The sequence below is a fragment of the Mercenaria mercenaria genome, chromosome 14 (assembly GCF_021730395.1).
Source record: "Mercenaria mercenaria strain notata chromosome 14, MADL_Memer_1, whole genome shotgun sequence".
Classification (NCBI taxonomy): domain Eukaryota; kingdom Metazoa; phylum Mollusca; class Bivalvia; order Venerida; family Veneridae; genus Mercenaria; species Mercenaria mercenaria.
Window position 1 is genome coordinate 18,176,604 of NC_069374.1, and position 20,138 is coordinate 18,196,741.

At 36.2% G+C, this 20,138-nt stretch overlaps 1 protein-coding gene and 1 non-coding gene across 3 annotated transcripts in view; both read right to left on the minus strand.

The window, feature by feature from the left end:
• LOC123526495 (uncharacterized) overlaps positions 1-16,526 on the minus strand; it is a 51,448-nt gene extending 34,922 nt beyond the window's left edge. For both annotated transcript variants that reach the window (XM_053522995.1, XM_053522994.1), the window contains exons 1-2: positions 16,373-16,526; positions 1,474-1,536 (exon numbers count right to left, since the gene is read on the minus strand). In XM_053522995.1, the coding sequence (XP_053378970.1) occupies positions 1,474-1,534 (61 nt within the window). In that variant the 5' untranslated portion in view covers positions 1,535-1,536; positions 16,373-16,526. The remainder of the gene's footprint in view (positions 1-1,473; positions 1,537-16,372) is intronic.
• Positions 2,298-2,369, minus strand: Trnat-ggu (transfer RNA threonine (anticodon GGU)). The gene has a single exon. It is a non-coding gene; the product is annotated as a tRNA-Thr (tRNA).
• Positions 16,527-20,138: the final 3,612 nt, after the last annotated feature.

Consider the following 20,138-nt stretch of genomic DNA (forward strand, 5'->3'; position numbering starts at 1 on the left):
CATAATTATCATCATCATCATTATTATTATTATTATCATCATCATTATCATTATTATTATATTATCATCATCATCATCATCATCATCATTATTATTATTATTATATTATCATTGGTATATTATTATCTTTATTATATTACATATAGGATGATAAAAGATACAGTAATAATATTGAAAATAATAATGATAATAAAACACAAGTATAGTGAAAACTTCCTGAGTTCTTTGTGCTGACAAACAATATCTTTCGATTTGGAAATTGATTTTCATGTATTCATGTAATCAACATTACTTGAATATAAAATTATTGTGTTCCATCTATACTCAATTTTCATTTTCAATACGTTGCCAAAAGGGACTTGTTTCATGCTTTGTTTTGTAACTTTGAAATTCACATTCTGTTTTCACTTTAGACAGGAAGGTCTAATCCCCATATCAGTTGTTCCAGCTTTAGATAAATGTTATTTACAGTATTCTGCAAGCTTTAGATGAGTGAAAGTCACATTTTTCAGAAATATCACAATTCTCCAGACAGAATTTGAAAAAAATAAAAAACTTGCATATTTCTTTAAGTAAGTTTCTCATTATTTCATTATTGTGAAAATAAGTTTCTGATTATTTTATTATTGTGTTTGATCAACAAATATTATTTTTTTACATAGAAATGCAAAAAAAAAAAACTAGAATAACTTTAAAAGTTATCAATTATTCATTAATTTAAAATAAATTACATCGTTTCCCCTTCTCACTAATAGATACACTTGTAAGGTAGACTGACTCTCCAATAAACAATGGCCCTTGTTTATTGGAGCCATACTGTGATGGTCATTAGCCCCCAACTGTGCTGGTGATGACAAAAATCCCTTGGCCCACTGCCAAAATCTAGGCCTTTAATGGATTTTGAAGTCAGTACGAAACAATGCACATCAAAAAGGGCGAGACTTTGAAGCTACTAATTTTCAAATGAAATGAAAGTTTGAGCTCCAATGTCCTCATGCCTAATGTATTTACTTTAAATACATCTTATACTCACATAAATCTGTATTTATTCAACTCGAACCTCATATTACGTTTCTGCTAAGATGCGCTTTTTAATATTCAAACTTTTTCATTTATCTAATAAAAAACAACATTTTTTCAACACATATAAACAACTAACGTTTCCAGTACAAGAGGGGAAATTGTACAGAGTGAACAGTCGCAGAAAAACATAATTTTGTAATAATTCTTATATCTACTGATTCAAGTAATTTAATGGGGTTTGCCAAATAGTTCAACCATTACGTCATTTTTTGTTACGCATTCATACGCAGCATTACATCAAACTGCGAATGGGAACTTTATCTTAGCTCCCAAATATATATAACAACTCATAATATTGTAGTATTACGCCTTTTCTGCTGAAGTAAGAGGACACAGAGGCCAACGGTACAAAAGCTGCTTCAACAAATGCCAATGCTTAGATATACTTACTTTGGCTTACTGTGAAACAAACTATCGCCATTAACGCTGTTGTTTCAACACACTTCCACATTCCTATAAGAGAACAATAAACGCATAGAAATTAACTAACAATAAAGGGCAAAGAATGTTTGACAAAAAGTGTCCATGTTTTCTTTTCAATGGATTCCAAAATAACTGCCGATAGATGCTAAACCTACTTCATAAAGACAAGTAAAAATACAGTAACAAATAATTGCAATAGAAATTCACACTGTATTTTTTTTTCAATATTTCTCTGTAATTCACCAGTTACTTATATCGGCTGATGTAATTAACGGTCGCAATTGATAGTGATGATGGCAGCAAGTGTGGAAATGACTTTTGTTGCAGCATTTCTGTTGATTCTGGTACTTAAACTACATATGAAGACGGTCTTATACCAAAACGAGTCAGTTTTACTTACAGCAAATTCTACCAATGTTTAGTACTAAGTAGAATAATGGAGATACCATTGCCATAATCAGATTCGAAAAAGTATGTATTTGCAATTTGAAGAAACGTTTGAAATGCCCAGATGACTATGTTACAGGGTGAGAAAAATGTGCAGCCAGACCGGGCCTCGAACCCGGGGCCTCAGAATACCGTTCCGATGCTGTACCGACCGAGCTACCCGGCCGCCTACACACTCTCTCCCTGTTTAATATTACAGTTCTATACCGTGACATACTCCCCCGCTATATGAAATTCGTCCTCGAATTTCTAATGGGATAGAGAACAAGGTAAACATGATCTCAGAATATATTCAGTCACGGCCCCACGTTGGGCGCCAAATGTCACAGGGTGAGAAAAATGTGCAGCCAGACCGGGACTCGAACCCGGGGCCTCGGAATACCGTTCCGATGCTCTACCGACTGAGCTATCCGGCCGCCTACACATTTTCTCCCCGTTTTAATATTCAAGTTCTATACCGTTTCAGGTCACTAACATACAGACCTGAAGAGAACCTACAAATCCCGACTATCTGAACGGGTAACAAATTGGTGGCCAGTGTTACTTTGGGTCGACATGTTACGGTACGAACAGAAATAGGTGCGAAAGGGTACCGAAGTGGCATGACGTCAGAGGGCATTCCTCCATTCAGCCAATCAAAACGCCAGAAGTGGTGAAGCACAAATTGTGCATACGTCATACAATATTTACACTTTCCACGGATATCCTCAGGAATTTATACATGCAGTTTTGAAAATCTATTAAATATTTTAGAATTGTGAATAATATATCCGGATATAAACTTCGTTATCGGTAGGAATCACTCCAGAGTTACATTTAGATAAACAGCTCTTCGTCAGAATTCATTTAATTTCAAGGAAATCTAATTGATGCACTGCAGACTGTGCAGTTAGGAAATTCAGTTTGACAGGAATAACAGCTATTTGAATTCTACATGTAGTTATTCAGTTACCTTTCAAAGTTGAGTGAATCAGTGACCTCAGTTTAAAATTTTAGTACTTTATTGAACATTGTATTAAATAAGGACTATATTATTTTACACTACACCATATTGTTTGTATATATATTTTAGTGTTTGATTTCTTTTTCTTTTGTGCATTGCAGGATGCTCCTGTATGCTTAAACTCTGCATACATTTTCTTAAAACTGAATTGTGTTAGAGTTGGTTGTTGTTTGAAGCTGGTGTTTGTTGAAAGCCGAGAGAGTCACAGTCCCTACACAGAGTACACGGAGCTGCATGAAGTATTACAGTAACATTTGGTGTTGGTGAGACTAATATTAACCCTCAGTATTTCATCTATACAATAACATCTCATTTAGCAATAAATTATATCCTATAGCTTACCTGATTTTCCAACATGGTTTAGGATTCCACATATTTTTCAACATTTGAAAAAAAAAAAAAAAAAAAAAAAGCCAAATTGTAATTATTTGGGGATTCAGTAAATTTCTTTGACTGACACTGTGACAGATCTTTAGGCTTGTAGTGTGACATAGAATCCAGTAGTAAATAAGTACTGTCAGTATAAATCTGTAGTGTAAAGGTAGAAATTTCATCAACAGTGTAATTAACAAATTTTATTTGGATATGTCACTATAACAGTTTCATGGGGAATATTAGTGTTTTGAAAATTGAAAGCAGATCTTAACTGGAATACTAGTTAAGTGCTGTTAGCAAGAGAGGTTTGACAGACAAGACTTTAAATTTAATGGCGAGAAGTGGGAGCAGATCTTGAGTGTGTTATTACAGTTAAGTGCTGCTGTCACTAGATTTCCGGTAGCTTTATTTCAACTGTTTAGCAAGAGAAGATAGAAGCATTTGTGAAACTTTGGGTAGTACAGGTATTTGCAGAATTCAGGTAATTTGTTTTTGGCAATAAGCCGAAATTTAGCTGGCCTAAATAAAGTCTGCTAAATCTTTGGTCAGTAACAAAAGTAATATTTCAATTGTGAATTACTTACTGACTGAATTAAAATATAAGTATGGTGTACATATAGTGTAATCACCTGTCTGTTGCACATTTCCAGAGCTACATATTGAGTGACATTTTAGTATACAGAAGTGAATATAATTGAACCTTTTGGTGTACATTCTGTAATCAGTGTATGGTGTACTTTTATTGCCACCACATAGTATCTCTCAACTTTTTAAATCATTTATATATATGAGAGGTGCAGTGTAAACTATTGAACTTAGTAAATAAATAGTTAAATGCCTTGATACAGTTTTGTGACACTTTTATAGAAAATATAAAATATATCAGTACTTATCTTTTTGTGTTTTCATACTTATCTAATAGTATGGTGTACTGTTAGGGACACTATTGCTATTTGGCAGAGATACTTGTTGTATATATTTATCAGACTGTTTGAGTCGTATAGTAAAAGAGATACTGCACTTAAACAGCTACTCCAGTTTTAAAAACTTTTATACGAATAAGTGCATTAAGTGCATTAAAAGAATCGCTTTAATAAAATACATTGTTGCCTTATAATTTTGTTAGTTGTTGTTGTGTGTTTCAAAATGGCTGAAGGTAATACCACATTTGATATGCCTGACATTCAGGATGAAGAATTAGAGTACTATGCAGAAGTAATCCGCAGGTCTGGCAGATACAGAATTGAACCAGTTACCTCTGCACAAGCTCCTAATCCTCCTGCCCCACTTCCTAATGTACAAAATACTTCAAAAATACCTGACATAGAAGACAAACACACACATAGTATCCATTTTAATACAGACAAGGAGGAATTGAAACCAAGTATACCTCCTCGTACAAGTGCATCAGAAATAGATGCAAAGAGGAGATACTCCATAGGTGGACAACAGTTCCCTTTATTTAGTTCCAGACAGAGTCAGGAATTCCCACATCCTACAAGGCCCCTGGACTACACCCACTTTACACATAATCCAGTTTTGCAAAGCACACCTTTGTTTTCAGGTAATCAAGTTAAAAGAAACATCACACACACCATAGAGGAGAAGAACCCTGAGTGTTCTAGACCCCTAGCTGTTAATCCTGAAAATTCACAACAACCCTTAAGACCTCCACCACCTGCCAGGGAATCTCTTTTCCCTTCATCACATTCTCTGCAGACCTTATCTCAGTCCTCCAGAATTCCTAAACTTCAGGACTTTACAGGTGAAGGTAAAAGTGATTGTGATTTTGAAATGTGGAGGTATGATGTTAATTGCTTGCTAAGAAATGCTCTCTATCCAGAGCATATTATCCTGGAAGCTATTAGAAGGAGCCTAAAGGGCAAGGCCCGCACAGTTTTACTGCATCTTGGTGAAGGTGCTTCTGTATATGAAATTCTAACTGAACTTGAAGGTGTGTATGGTAGTGTAGCCACAGGTGAAAAACTTAAAGAAAAGTTTTACTGTGCCCAGCAAGAGCCCAGGGAATCCATAGCTGATTACAGTCTTAGACTTGAACAGCTACTTTGTAAATCAAATGTCAGACTAGATTGGTCCACCAAGAATGAGATGCTTTGTAATAGACTTTGGTCAGGCTTACGCGATGTTGAACTCCGCAATGCATCTCGTTACAAGTATGAGACCATCGATAATTTTAATGTTCTTAGACGGGAACTTCGTCAGATAGAACAAGATCTACAGGTTACTCGGAAACCTCTTCCCCCATCTAACTCTTCAAAAGTGGCTGGTCCAAACTTTCCTGAAAATAAACCTGATGCAAATCAGAGACCTTGTGAACCAAAGCCCGAGCAAGCTGGTCAGTTTATGTCCTCTGTTGAAAACAAATTTCTTCAACAATTACAGGATTTGAACAATCAAATGAGACAGTTTAATTCCCGTATTGGAGATGTAGAGAAAGAGCTGCATAAGATTAAGAAGTCTAACAGACAGCAATCCAGCAGAGGTCGATGGTCTCATGGAGAGAAAACACACAGTTCTGATAAGACTCCTAGCACCGACAAGAAGGATGATAAGCCTTTAAACGAGAAAGGACCTTCCCCAAAGGGCCAGTAGAAGGTCTTCGAAATCACAATGGCCCTAAAGTAGCCCCTTTGGTTGGTCATGGCAATGAAGCTGACGTGCTCATCAATGGTACATCTTGTAAAGCGCTTCTGGATAGTGGAAGTATGGTCACGTCATTGAGTGTTTCATATTACTCTACATTGAGTCCTAAACCTGATCTTTTGAGTCTGACAGATTTCAGCCTTGACATTTCTAGTGCTAATGGTTCATCTGTACCCTACATTGGTTACATCTTGGTAGACATTGCCATCCCTGATGTTGACCTAGATCCGGTTTCAGTTCCAGTTCTTATTGTTCCGGATACAAAGTATTCTGCTTCAGTCCCTATAATTATTGGTACCAATGTTTTGAACTTTGTCAAAACATCTTTAGCTGATAAAAAGATAGAGGCACCATCCAGTTGGAATAATGTCTTATCTCTTCTGTCTAGTGTGCATCGTTTTCCTGTAAAGGCTTTGGGTGATACTGACACCAAGATCAGACCGTTTGAAAGTCGTACAGTATATGGTAAGGTACGCAATGTTGGCGATATGTGTTCTGGTGTTACTGAAGGTCTAGACAATTCAACAAACTTGTCTGTCTACCCAAACCTTGTCCATATGAAACCAGCTAGTTCTTTTTGTCGGATTCCTGTTAGAATCTACAATATGTCAGCCCACCCCGTGACCATAAAACCAAAGTCGCTTCTTTGTTACTTGCAGGACGTGAATGTGGTACGTACCATTGATCCATTTGAAGGGGGCATATCCAAATCACACAATTCGGAAAAATCCATCGAAGACCTAGGGATCTCTATTCCTACTGACACTCTTTCAGTTGATGAGTATAAGAAGGCCAAGCAGTTTCTCACGGACTGGAAACATATCTTCTCATCTGGTTTGACAGACTTAGGCTGTACCAATATAGTAGAGCATAGCATAGAGCTGTCTGATTCAACACCATTTAAAGATCCTTATAGACGGATTCCACCTGGCATGATTGAAGAAGTCCGGGAACACCTTAAGGATATGTTAAATGCAGGTGCAATAAGGGAGTCTCACAGTCCATTCTCCTCTAACATTGTCCTTGTGAGGAAAAAGGATAATTCTCTTCGATTTTGTATTGATTTTCGTCGCTTAAACAATCGCACGATTAAGGACACATATTCCCTTCCACGAATCGAAGAGACCATTGACAGTTTGAAGGGTGCAAAGTACTTTTCGAAGTTAGACTTGCGGTCTGGATATTGGCAAGTGGCAATGAAAGAGGAGGACAAACACAAGACTGCCTTTTCTGTCGGCCCCCTGGGTTTCTTTGAGTGTAACCGGATGGCATTTGGTCTCACAAATGCCCCTGCTACATTCCAAAGGCTCATGGAGCGTGCCATGGGTGAGTTAAATCTCACTGAATGTCTCATCTATCTTGATGATATTATCATCTTTTCTTCTTCTATCGATGAGCATTTCAGACGGCTCGACTCTGTTTTCAAAAGGTTGGAAGCAGCAGGTCTTAAACTCAAAGGCAGCAAATGTGAATTTTTCTGCACCAGTGTTAAATATCTTGGTCATATCGTTAGCTGTAATGGTGTCGAAACAGATCCTGACAAGATTTCTGTCCTGAGAAATTGGCCTGTTCCAAAATCACTGAAGGAATTGAGAAGCTTCTTAGGCTTTGTCGGTTACTACCGAAAGTACATAGCTGGATTTGCCATGATAGCCAAACCACTTAATGACTTACTTGTTGGTCATTCCACAAATAAGTCCGGAAAGTCCGCAAGAAAACTCACACCTTGGCAGTGGGGTCCTGATCAGCAGCGTGCCTTCGATTCTCTCCTTCAAAGTCTTTCATCTCCTCCTATACTGGCCTATGCTGATTTTCAGAAGCCTTTTATTCTCAACGTAGATGCTAGCTCTGTTGGGTTAGGTGCTATCCTTTACCAAATACAGGAAGGAAAGGAAAGAGTCATAGCATATGCCAGTCGGGGACTAAGGACTGCTGAGAAGAACTACCCTGCCCATAAGCTTGAGTTTCTGGCACTCAAGTGGGCTGTGACTGACAAGTTCAAGGATTATCTATATGGTAACTTTTTCAGAGTCCGCACAGATAATAATCCTCTGACCTATGTCCAGTCCACTGCGAAACTTGATGCTACTTCACATCGATGGTTAGCGGCTTTGGCCAACTTCAACTTTGAACTCATGTATCGAAGTGGGAAGACTAACACAGATGCTGATACCTTGTCTAGATTGCCTGTAGACACTTCTCATTCTGTCATTTTCTCAGATGTTGTCAAGGCTCTTTGTCTCGGTTCTTTAGTTTCGCCACAGGAATCTCCAGGTTTTGAGTGTATCTCCCTTTCTCAACCAGTTGTGGATACTGTTATCAGTGACAGCACAGATCCAACTGATTCACAATTCAGTGACATAGATTGGAAGGCAGAGCAGCGGAAGGATAGCACAGTGTCTCGTGTTATTGACCTAGTTCAGAAAGGTCACAAACCTACTAAGCGTCTTTGCGCATTGGAAGAACCCCTTGTGAGACAATATCTTCGAGAGTGGTCCAAACTTTTTGTCGAGAATGACGTTCTTTATCGTCATGGTCTCGTCTCTGGTAATCCTGTCCGTCAACTTATCCTTCCTAATTTGTTTCGTGAAATAGCTTTTTCAGGTCTTCATGATGACGCTGGACACCAGGGTCGGGAGAGAACCTATAGTCTGATGAAATCCAGATTCTTTTGGCCAGGTCTTGAACAGTTTGTTGATACTCGAGTCAGGTCGTGTCCCAGGTGTATTAGCCGCAAGTCTCCATCTAAAATAGTTGCTGGTTTGGTTCCTCTTGAGTCCTCGTATCCTCTTGAGCTTGTGTGTATGGACTTCCTCTCTTTAGAGATGTCTGCAGGGGGTTACGAGAACATTTTGGTCATCACTGACCATTTTACCCACTTTGCCCAAGCCATACCCACAAGAAACCAAACAGCACGCACCACTGCCAAGGTCCTCTTTGAACACTTCATTTGTCACTACGGCTTCCCAGCCCGATTTCATAGTGACCAAGGGCGTAATTTTGACAGTGCAGTGATACGTGAGTTGTGCAAGATTGCCAACATCGACAAATCTCGGACAACCCCGTATCACCCGCAAGGAAATGGCATGCCCGAGAGGTTCAACCAGACCTTGTTGAACATGCTTGGCACCCTCTCAGAGGAACAGAAGATCAACTGGAAAGCCCATGTCCCGGCATTGGTCCATGCCTATAATTCCACTAGACATGAGACCACGGGTCTTACACCACACTACCTTATGTTTGGCCGTCACCCTCGTCTCTGTATTGATGCCTTCCTTGGTATCGAGCCAGACACTGACCCAGAAAGGACAACCCACTCTGACTACATAGGTAAGTTAAAGAAACGCCTTTCTTTTGCTTATAGGGTTGCGAGTCGGGAGGCAAAAAGGCAAACAAGACGGCATAAGCGGCGGTATGACCTCAGGGTACGTGAGGCGAGGTTACAGCCAGGTGACCGTGTCCTTATCCGTAATGTTGGCTTGAAAGGTAAAAACAAGCTGGCTGACCGATGGCAAAAAGATATCTATGTTGTAGTATCTCAGCCAAATCCTTATATTCCTGTCTTTCAGGTTAAAAGAGAACATGGCCGTAGTGGACTCAAGACACTTCATAGGAACCTTCTTTTACCTTTCATGGGGTTACCTGTCCGTGAGTCTGTATATGTTGAGTCTGAGGATGAGCAGATTACTCCAGCGGATTCAGAGTCAGAACAAAAAGATACTGGCAACAATGTCCCCAAGGACCCGATATTGTCTCCGCTTCAGACTTCTTCTTCAGAATCTACTGTGCCATCTGTTGTACCAAGGTATGCCATCCCGCAGAGGCGGAAACGACTTGCCCTCAATCCGAATGCACCAGTGTTCGAACCAAGGAGTAGTAGTCGTACCAGAGTTAAACCAGCTTGGTTGTCATCAACTGACTGGGTTACTTAGGCCCATTACCTAGACTACCAGCTATGATGATAGACAGCTTTCATTTCAGACAGTATGTAAGTGTATTTGACACTTTTAATAAGTGAGTGATTACAATAATTCATTGTGTGAATAGACGTATAGTTGTATTTTATAGTCATGTATAGACAGCAATTTGGATCTTAATTGGATTTTTTTATAACTCTGGCTGTTCTTTCAGTTTTTAATTATTCATGCCGGATATCAATTAGACATATTAAATCTTCAATACTTGAAGTACTGTGGATATGTGTGTAATTATTGTACTTGTGTACAATCAGTCTTGCATTTCATTGTCAGTTGATGATGTTGCTGAAATAAAACAACAATATATAAGCTGTTACCAGACAATAAATTGAGTTTACCATCTTTATTCCATGAGGAATAAGGAATTCATATAACCTGAATTATGATAGTACTGCAGACTATTATAATTCCCCACATTTAATCAATTTCCAGTTCGGCAGTTAAACACCGAATATTTGGAATTAAGGTGTTACAAACATTTCCGTATTAACATACGCAAATGCTCATACCTTATATTGACATAAATCTCTTTAAATTTCTCCAAGTTTAAATGTTGGTGAAAAGTTGAGATATTGACTATAATTGTAGAGTATAGACAGTACTGGCTCTTGTGCATTCTCGTAAGTAATGATAAAATATAATGTAGAAGTAGAGTAGTTGGACGACTAGAAATGTCGGGACGACATTTTACTGGAGGGGGGAGGATGTCACGGGGTCATTTGTCTTTTCTGTTATTTATGTTTCATCAAGGTATATATCATGATATTCCACTTTCATTTATCATTATATTCATATTCATCTCCTATAAACCCCATAATTTTCATTTCATCCCTGAATCCAATAGAGTCCTATAACTAACATGTATCTAATATAGGTGACGGGCCTCCGTTATTTACCTAACCGCCAATTGTTTGTCACGCATGCGCACATCAGTAGAGAGATTATACGTGAGGACGTAAAATCTTTGTGTCTCGACTTATTTATTTATTTGTGCTGTTTGCGTGCCCCTTTCAGGTAACCTATGTACATGTTTAGTATATATAAGCAATGTTCTTCATTTTGCTATTCATCATTTTCCATATTTCGTTGTATTTTGAAATTATGCATTTGTTGTAATGCGCACATCAGTAGAGAGATTATACGTGAGGACGTAAAAAAAAAAAAAAAAAAAAAAAAAAAAAAAAAAAAAAAAAAAAAAAATATGTCACGGTATAGAACTTGAATATTAAAACGGGGAGAAAATGTGTAGGCGGCCGGATAGCTCAGTCGGTAGAGCATCGGAACGGTATTCTGAGGCCCCGGGTTCGAGTCCCGGTCTAGCTGCACATTTTTCTCACCCTGTGACATTTGGCGCCCAACGTGGGGCCGTGACGGCATTACACTGGTTAGTCTCCGACGCCTGTAATTGCTTATATATAAAGTACCCGCTGAAATTCGAGGACGAATTTCAAAAATGGTGGGGAAATATGTCACGGTATAGAACTTGAATATTAAAACGGGGAGAAAATGTGTAGGCGGCCGGATAGCTCAGTCGGTAGAGCATCGAAACGGTATTCCGAGGCCCCGGGTTCGAGTCCCGGTCTGGCTGCACATTTTTCTCACCCTGTGAGATATTCCCACTTTCCCGCCCTTGTTTAGATAATTAAGCCATATCTAAACAAAATATTTTTACAATGAATTCTATTATCACGATATAGTTCTTGCTATAACGCTAGTGGTTGCAGTGTTGGTGTGTCATTTCATGTTGTACTAAATAAATTGCTTTAAAATTACTTACATCTGCAAATTACATTCTGGTACTTATAACATGAGTAAATGTTGAATTCTGCTCACCCAGGGCTAGAGGGCGTGGACGGTAGCTTGCATTTCTACTACCGTCCTTGAACAGGCTCAGTCAAACCGAGCCTGCAACATTTTTGTTTATGTCGTGTTGGGCGATCTGTGATTTGTCCACTTTTTTATTTTATGCAAATGAGAAACTTTAATGAGCTGACACTTCGCTACACTCTAACTGTCACAGGGTATTTTATTTAACGGCATAGCCCCTTACTAGTAAAAAACCCAAACCTGATAAAACTTAGCTTTTGGCATTTATTTTATTTTAATGATAAGATATAATAGAAATGATTATAGTAATAATTAGCCCAAAAGCTTTTTTTGCAATTTTCAGAATTTAAGTTCTTTTGTTTTGTTTAAGTGTCTTATGTTAATTAGTTCTTCAATATCGCATTTTCATGTTTCTTTTGCGTTTATTTTCTATACTATTGAAACATTAGAAGACTAATTATAATTTTACGACTATGAATCTCCTTTAATGCGTCATTCGTTTTTAATCTTTGTTTAAGTATCTCACTTACCCGAAATTCCTCCAATATGATCTATTACGGGCTAACAGATTTGTTTCATTATTTAAAGACCTGGCAAACTGGACGTACGGCGTATACATAGCAGGTGATGTTTTCACACGTCAAATGGATCATTTCATTTCAACTTCAAAGACATGTGTATTTTGAAACAACTGTATGTTGTTTCTATTCTTGTTATATCAAAAAGGCGGGGATTTTATAGCTAAAGGTATTTTAGATTTAAGGAAAATAAATTCACATTATTCAAATATCCTTGTTCTGTTAAAAATGTAAATAGAAGAAACATTATTTTCAACTGACAGAATAATTACGACGGACGCACGTCATCCCCAAAATAAAGTGAGGTTTAATAAGTCAGCTAACAGCTAGCTTTTGTTTTAATTATGATATACAAATGCCCGAAAATATCATATTAAATTTAACTGAAAACGCATCACGTCACCAAGCAAACACATTGCATAATTGAATTTTACAATTCTGATATTGTATCAAGTAATATTTGGAATATTAATTAAGCCTAAAGTCTGCTTTAGGACAGTTATGCAAAAGTGATTCCATAGGGTACCATTATTCTGTGTAGTATGTATAATTCATATTCTAATGTTATCAAGATTTTATGGATATTGTTTACATTTAGATGTTCTGCTTGGCACGTTCAGCTTGCCGGTAATCAAAGCAGAATTGTGTATTCTCTTTCATCCTATTACTCCAGTTGAACCGATCAGCAGACGGCATTTATGACAAAAGTGCGCATTAAAATGCAAAAGAGCAATTATATAGTTACGCTCAGTTTTGTATAATTTCGTTATCGCATATTTCACAGTGCCTTTGAATATTTATCAAACGTTTCTCATTCAGTACACCGGACAAATGAAAATAATCCTCTGGTTATTATTAAAAGAGTATTATTTAAAGCAAATTATAATATGAAATAAATCGTACAGTGTTTACACATTTATAAAACATACAGTGGTTCATCAATGCAATTGTCATTTTATTTTCGTTATGAAAGAAAAACCCTGTTGTGTTTGTAATTGTCCTTTTCAGAAACAATTTTCTCTGTAATGACAGGAATATAATAGATTATTGGTAACGATCAGTGCGGGAAAGTAGAAAAGGTTTGTAATGAAGAAGGTTATTTGCCGGATACTACAGTCACTGAATATGAAATATTAGAGGGTTGTGAAAAAAAAGCATTAATGTCATTGTTTGATAAAAAATCCGCAGTTGCTATAGCAAACTACTCAGAGTCTATTTGATATGTGAAACAATACTGTTTAAGTCTTAAAGTAGGTGCAAGTGACCGAAAGCGGTATCATACAATTCAATAGTCTCATGGAGAGACTCTGTCAATTTTTTTGCCTCTCTTTTATTTGAAATGCTTTATAACCTTAATGAATCAGGCAATATTAACACATTATACCCAAATGCAGTAACAGTATGTGACAAACCATGCAATGAAATATATTTTATCTTTTTATAAAAATATATCTATAATGCCTTCATTGTAGTGTTTAAAACAGAGTTTTAAATATAATCACTTAGTGAGATGCTGTTAATTTTTACATTACCAACGTCACATGTACGATTTCGTTGCATTCGTGTTACACTAAACACTAAAATGCAAATTATGACTGTGACATGTAGAATTCACAGTACACAATTACTCATACATCCATAAACATGAAAACTAGGACAAACATTCAGTCGGAACAGCCACGGTCCAAGGACTCTATCAATCAAATCACCACAGAACGTAATGTATTTATTTTCATGCAGACGATAGATGTTTACAGCAATAAGTAGCCACAGTAATTGAGGGAGTCAGTGGCGCAGTGGTTAGCAGGTCTGACTACCATGTCAACGATCCGGGTTCGACTCCCGGTCGCGGCTGATATCCCGACTAGTCTTCAGTGCTGGGTTTTAACATTGTACTCCCAAAGTCATAGAATTAGCAGCCTGTCTGTATATACAAATCTAACAATATTTTATATGCGTCATTATAAGGTTGTTATATATCACATTGTTTACTTCATGTGATGATAATCAACGCATGCCTCACACTCTGATGGCATTTCTATATATAACATATCTGAAACACATGTGACCTTTATCAATACTTCCACGTCATTGCTAATACATGCACGTTTGCTTGGCCAAGATCACAATGCTGACAATCTAAAGCTTGATTAATATCTTAAAATACTTATGAATTACTACTTTTGAGAAAAATTATTCAGTCCTTAATAATCTCTAAATACACGTTAGTCATTTCAGTTGCTGAATCATTTTCAAAATGTCTGTACAATATAATTTGTATAATCAGTATAAACTAAAACAGTAACTTAACAATAAATCTTATAATTGGGTAGAATAGTTATATAAACATCCAGGCTAGTGCAGCTGGAAGAGCACAATATTATCCACAAATATTATTACACTGTGGTAAAAATCTATTTCCCGACTCGTACATTTCATACCGTTTTCCTCACTTATTAACGAGTGTTTTTCTTTAATCATTTAGCTTTATTAACAATTGGTGTAAATGTTGCTTTACTCTAAACAATTATATCATTCTTTATTTTTTTAAGTATTTATAAACTGGGTTTGATTCATAAAAATAAGCTGAAGTATTGCAAGTGTAATAAACTTGAAACCGTTCGTACATTCTAAAACAATCGTAAATATAAAGTATCCGCCGCCCCAAACCACACCAAAACAGGAAATCAATTTGGTATATTAAAATGCAAGCATTTGATAGAAAGTTTTCTCTAAAGCTATGTTTAACTTCAAAGACATTCAACGAGTGCCAACACAGTTGCACAAGGTACATGTTTAGGTACAGTAAGTGATGTAAAATCATTTTTATTTTGAACTACGGTCCTCCCGAACGGAAATCCAACATTACCAATCGAGATTATTCAAAGAAATGTACAGTTACATGATTCCTTGATAAAAATTCTCAAATAAAGTATACATCAGGATTTACTTAATATGACTTTTCTGATATAATCAAAAGTATGTTTTATTGAAATGGGACGAACATTAACTGAACTAAAATGTCAGGGGTTTCAAATGAACAAACAAGAAAACGCAATCCTTATGTTCAAACAGTGGTTTCAAATGTGCGGTGTACGTGTATTTGTTTAACATTAGAACAAATTATGTAGAAGATAAAATTGAAAATGCATGTTGAATTAGTAGGACATAAAATGAACGAACTATTCATTGTTAACAACAAATGCATCGAAAAGGAAAAAAAACAAATACAGGTTTACCCTTCAAGCCAACACATATTTCAGTAAGAGCTAGCATATCAACTACAGGAAAAAATCAAACCCTTTGAAGTTCACATGAGTCAAGATATTCAACATGTAATCAGCAGTTTTATCAAATTCCTCGATGTTTAACGCACAGTTTGACAATAATAACTAGGCATGAGAACAATCGATAGTTATCTGTGCCGGTGCGACGTTAAACACCGCCACCAAAAATGCGTTTTCTCATGATTTTTACCATAGCCACACAATCTTATAGGAGAACTAGCATAGTTCTCAATTAACTTTTTTGTCTAGACAACAGATTTTTCTAATTTGCAACTCTCATAGCTCTATCACTGTGAATATTACATTCAAATAAAGATGAATGCTAAAAAACAAAAACAAATTCAGACATAAGTTGTAACATAAAAATTATAACTTGAAGAATACGCCAAACAAATCACTGTAATATGTGATTACCTGTGACATTTACGCCTAAACAATGACGACGAAATTGTACTTTTAATCGACAGATTATACAGGTAGCATCAGTGAAACAGCTGGCGTAGGTAATTTACTTTACAAATCCAAAAAACAAAAAATGATTATAGAAATAAAATATCGTTTGGTATTCATTTTGACAACAAAACGTTGTTGATTATGCAAAACAATTGAGATACAGATTTTTTTTCGCAAAATGAGTTACCTTCTGACAAAATGATTACGACCTTTTCCACGTTGCGACAAAACAGAATCAATACAAATGAATATTACCTGTTTAATTTTTAGGCACCTCCTATTCCAATTACAGGATCTACGTTATTTAAAATATATGACGAGCTATAATACAGAGGTCAGTAAATGTCTAGCCTTCTCGCAATGAATAAGCACATACAAAATTACATTAACCCAAGCGGTGCATTAGCGTGATGATTGCTCATGCGCGTACGTTACTAGGCAGGGATATTTTGACCATGTTTCCGTTCATATCAATTTACCCGTTTTATAAATTCTTACCACTGAAAGATATATTTGATATTAACCGCTCCGAAAATATAAAAAATATTTCACTCTAGATTCCCAATAATTTACTGACAATCAAACAATAAAAGGGTACAATAAATTATCGTCTTTGTATAATAGAACTATTATAGCATGCGGCAAAACTAATTAAATCAAATAAATTTCAATAGACGTAGAGCAAACAATTACTGTTCTTGCAAAACGACCAAGAAATCAACATTTCTAATTTCAAATGAACTAGCATCATAATAGTTACATAAGTTTTGTGACTAATATCTCCTCGACAGCTAGTAATCTCTCATGAGGATGACTAAAACGCATTATAGCTATACACATTATTCTTAAAAACAAATTAGTTTTTGTTAGATGGCTTTATAGCCTGTAATTATGTGCATAATATTTATATCATCAACTTTCTAGACTAAATAACATTTTGATAGGCATACATAAGTTAACTTAGTTTTAAAACGTACAATCATAAGTTTTTTCATGAAGATAAAAATATGGATTCAAAAATATAGAAAATCTACCAACAATGCTCTTCGATTCGTTATTAGTCAAATCACAAACAGCAAAATACTGCGTAAAAAGTGATGACAACCGACTTTGACCATGACGATCTCAATACTGATCAGTATTTTCTCACGCAAAGCGCCTTTTAACGTGTTTATCCTAAAAAGGGCGCTATATAAATCTGGTGAAATAATAAAATAATATAGTTTAATTTGAATACAATAATACGATTACTATAGGAAGTAAAGAATATAAGCAAGTAAATAATAGCAAGTTCTTTTTTAGGTGAGTCAATGAAACGCAACGGAACTCACGCCTCCCCGAGCAAAGGCTTATGCATAATTTCCGGATACAGATTTATGTATTTGACTCAATAATCCAGAATACGAGAAATCATGCTGGCTAGTTTAAACAAATGTACTAACATAACTGCGTTCGTATTCTTGTTTTTTCAAATCGTGCTATCTGACGAGTTCTTGGTGCGATTCTAAGATCCGGTTTCCATTGACTCTTCATACTTCGACAGAAAAATTCGTACGTTTTACACCAACGAAGGGGTTGGTGCTGAAATTGGCAGTTAAGGGCAATTCTTTATTCTTTATTTCCCCTGCCCCTCCCCTGGACACATCATCATCGCACAGGAAAATCGGGAGTGTAAATCGTGCTATCTGACAAGTTCTCCGCGCAAATACTTTCGCATTTTTCTAAGTTCCTTTCCCTTTTTCATTTTATATTAGAAGTGAACAATTCGGGCAATCGAACAGCGAGAGGAAAGCTAGGGGAGGAATGTGGCCGTTTGGGGGATCTCGACTCGTTTTGTGTCCTTTAACCTAGTTATCTTTTCCATAGATACTAAATATTATCATATTTGTATGAAACATTCGGCGGAAAATACTTATAATAACGAAGTTTTCAGTAATACTACACCGTTAAAGTTGCTTGTCTGGAACTTTGGCATACTTACCTTTTTATCTGTCTCCGTGAGTGGAAAAAATGTCTATTTGTCAAACCACTGCGTTTTTCTGGTCATAGTCAAATGTAAACATGATAAAATAAGACTTTATTATTTATGTTGGAAAAAGGTATTTAAGTTGCACCGCTGAAGAAATACCGGGTATGACAATTTGCTTCCTGCCAGAAAAAAAAACATCTATCGCACCCTGACCACAGTTTGCGTTTCATAGAAAAAATGTATACCACTGAGACACATAATCATTGTTTAATATGAACTATTGCCACTATCGTATTTTTCTTTCAAATTAAAATCGGGAATTCTGTGGATCATAAACTATTATTTTTTGAAGTTGTAAAGATTTTAATTTAGAGTTTCAAAATTTTTTAACTTCGGCAATTTTGACGGAATCATTTGCCTAGTTTGCAACAATGTAGTTAGAATGTAAGGACCTTGCAAATATAAGAAAATATATCCATCAATCTGACTAAAGTACATCTCCTATTACGCTACGCATAGGATCTGACAACGAGCTATTGATGGCCTCGTTCTGACAACCTTCCGCTAGCCAATCAAAAGCTAGTTACACATTCTGCAAGCTTAAAAAGCCTTGGTTTTGATATCACAATTTTTATGTCAAACATGTAGTGGCGGTTAGCTCAGTCGTTAGGGCACTTGCTCTGTAAGCGAGAGGTCCCGGTTCGAGCCTGGATTAACTGCAAATTTTTCTTACTCTTTGACATTCGAACAAGTTGTCTGATTGGTTCAAACGAATAGATTTGCGAAAATAAAATGCAATATTGGAATCCAAAATTACAAAAGACAATGTGAATGGGTCGTTCTCAGATCTTCGTTTAGAAGATCAAGTACTTTAGTCAGATTGATATATCCATGTACAAGGAAATATTAGGGACTCCTCCCCGAAGCGGGTTCGAGCCTAAATCTGGGCGTATAATTCTTCATATGAGTAAGCCATCCAACTGGTTTACGGAAGGTCTGTGATTCTAACCTGATGCCCGCCTGTGATGAAATAATTCCAGTAGACACATTAAGTTTGAGAAAAGCTTAGGCGTCGCAATACGACATATAATTGGTTCAGATTAAAACTTCAAATGCTTAGGGCGTATCACGCCATTACGTGGACATACAAGAATGTTAAATTTATAATTTCATATTTAGGTTAATTATAAATTTGGAATGAGCTTTAGAACAGTATATGATGATCATTTTAGCAATCATGCGAATATACTCTCCCATGAACAAGGATCACCATTCTGAAATTATAATTGATATCTATACAGACGAAATAAATGTTATTTCATTTTGAAATTTATATTTCTTATTTAATTGCTATATAAATTTGCTTGGCCTGCCTAACATGCTCAGCTAAATTATATGATTTTCTCGTTCAATCGTTGGCCCGGTACACTGTCTTTAAGGCAACACGTTTTAAGGTAATGAACCAGTAGTTACAATTTGCTCATTTTGCGAAACGGGACAAAGGGTACATTAGTGACGTAGCTATATCACTTGTTAATCGTCAAAACGTTGTTCAGTTAAATACTTGAAAAAAATGCGATTAGATTCAAACCTTCTTTTCGCACATTAATTAATAATTACGTTCATTTCGTATTGTTTTATAGCCAAACATATCAAAGAATATTACATTTGACGTGCCTAATAACATAATATGAAAAATTCATCTCGAAAATAATATGACATCAAACCTTCGTGTTTTAAATGTGACAGTATCCTGCGTTTGCTCATTTATTGAACATATGGTTGTTATATTGTAATTTGAAACGTCATTGTGTTTAAAACGTATTTAACTTGAAATCTGTGTCTCACTGAAACGTCATTGTGTTTAATTCGTATTTAACTTGAAATCTGTTTGCTTTTATAATTGTCTCATTGAAAAACAACATGATCTGTTATGAGAGAAATGTGATATTATGTTGACAAAGATGAGTGTAGGATAGCACAGTAAGCCTGTAATAAAGAAGGCCTTACCAAAGTCTAACACACCGATAGTTTTCAAGATAAAACGTAATA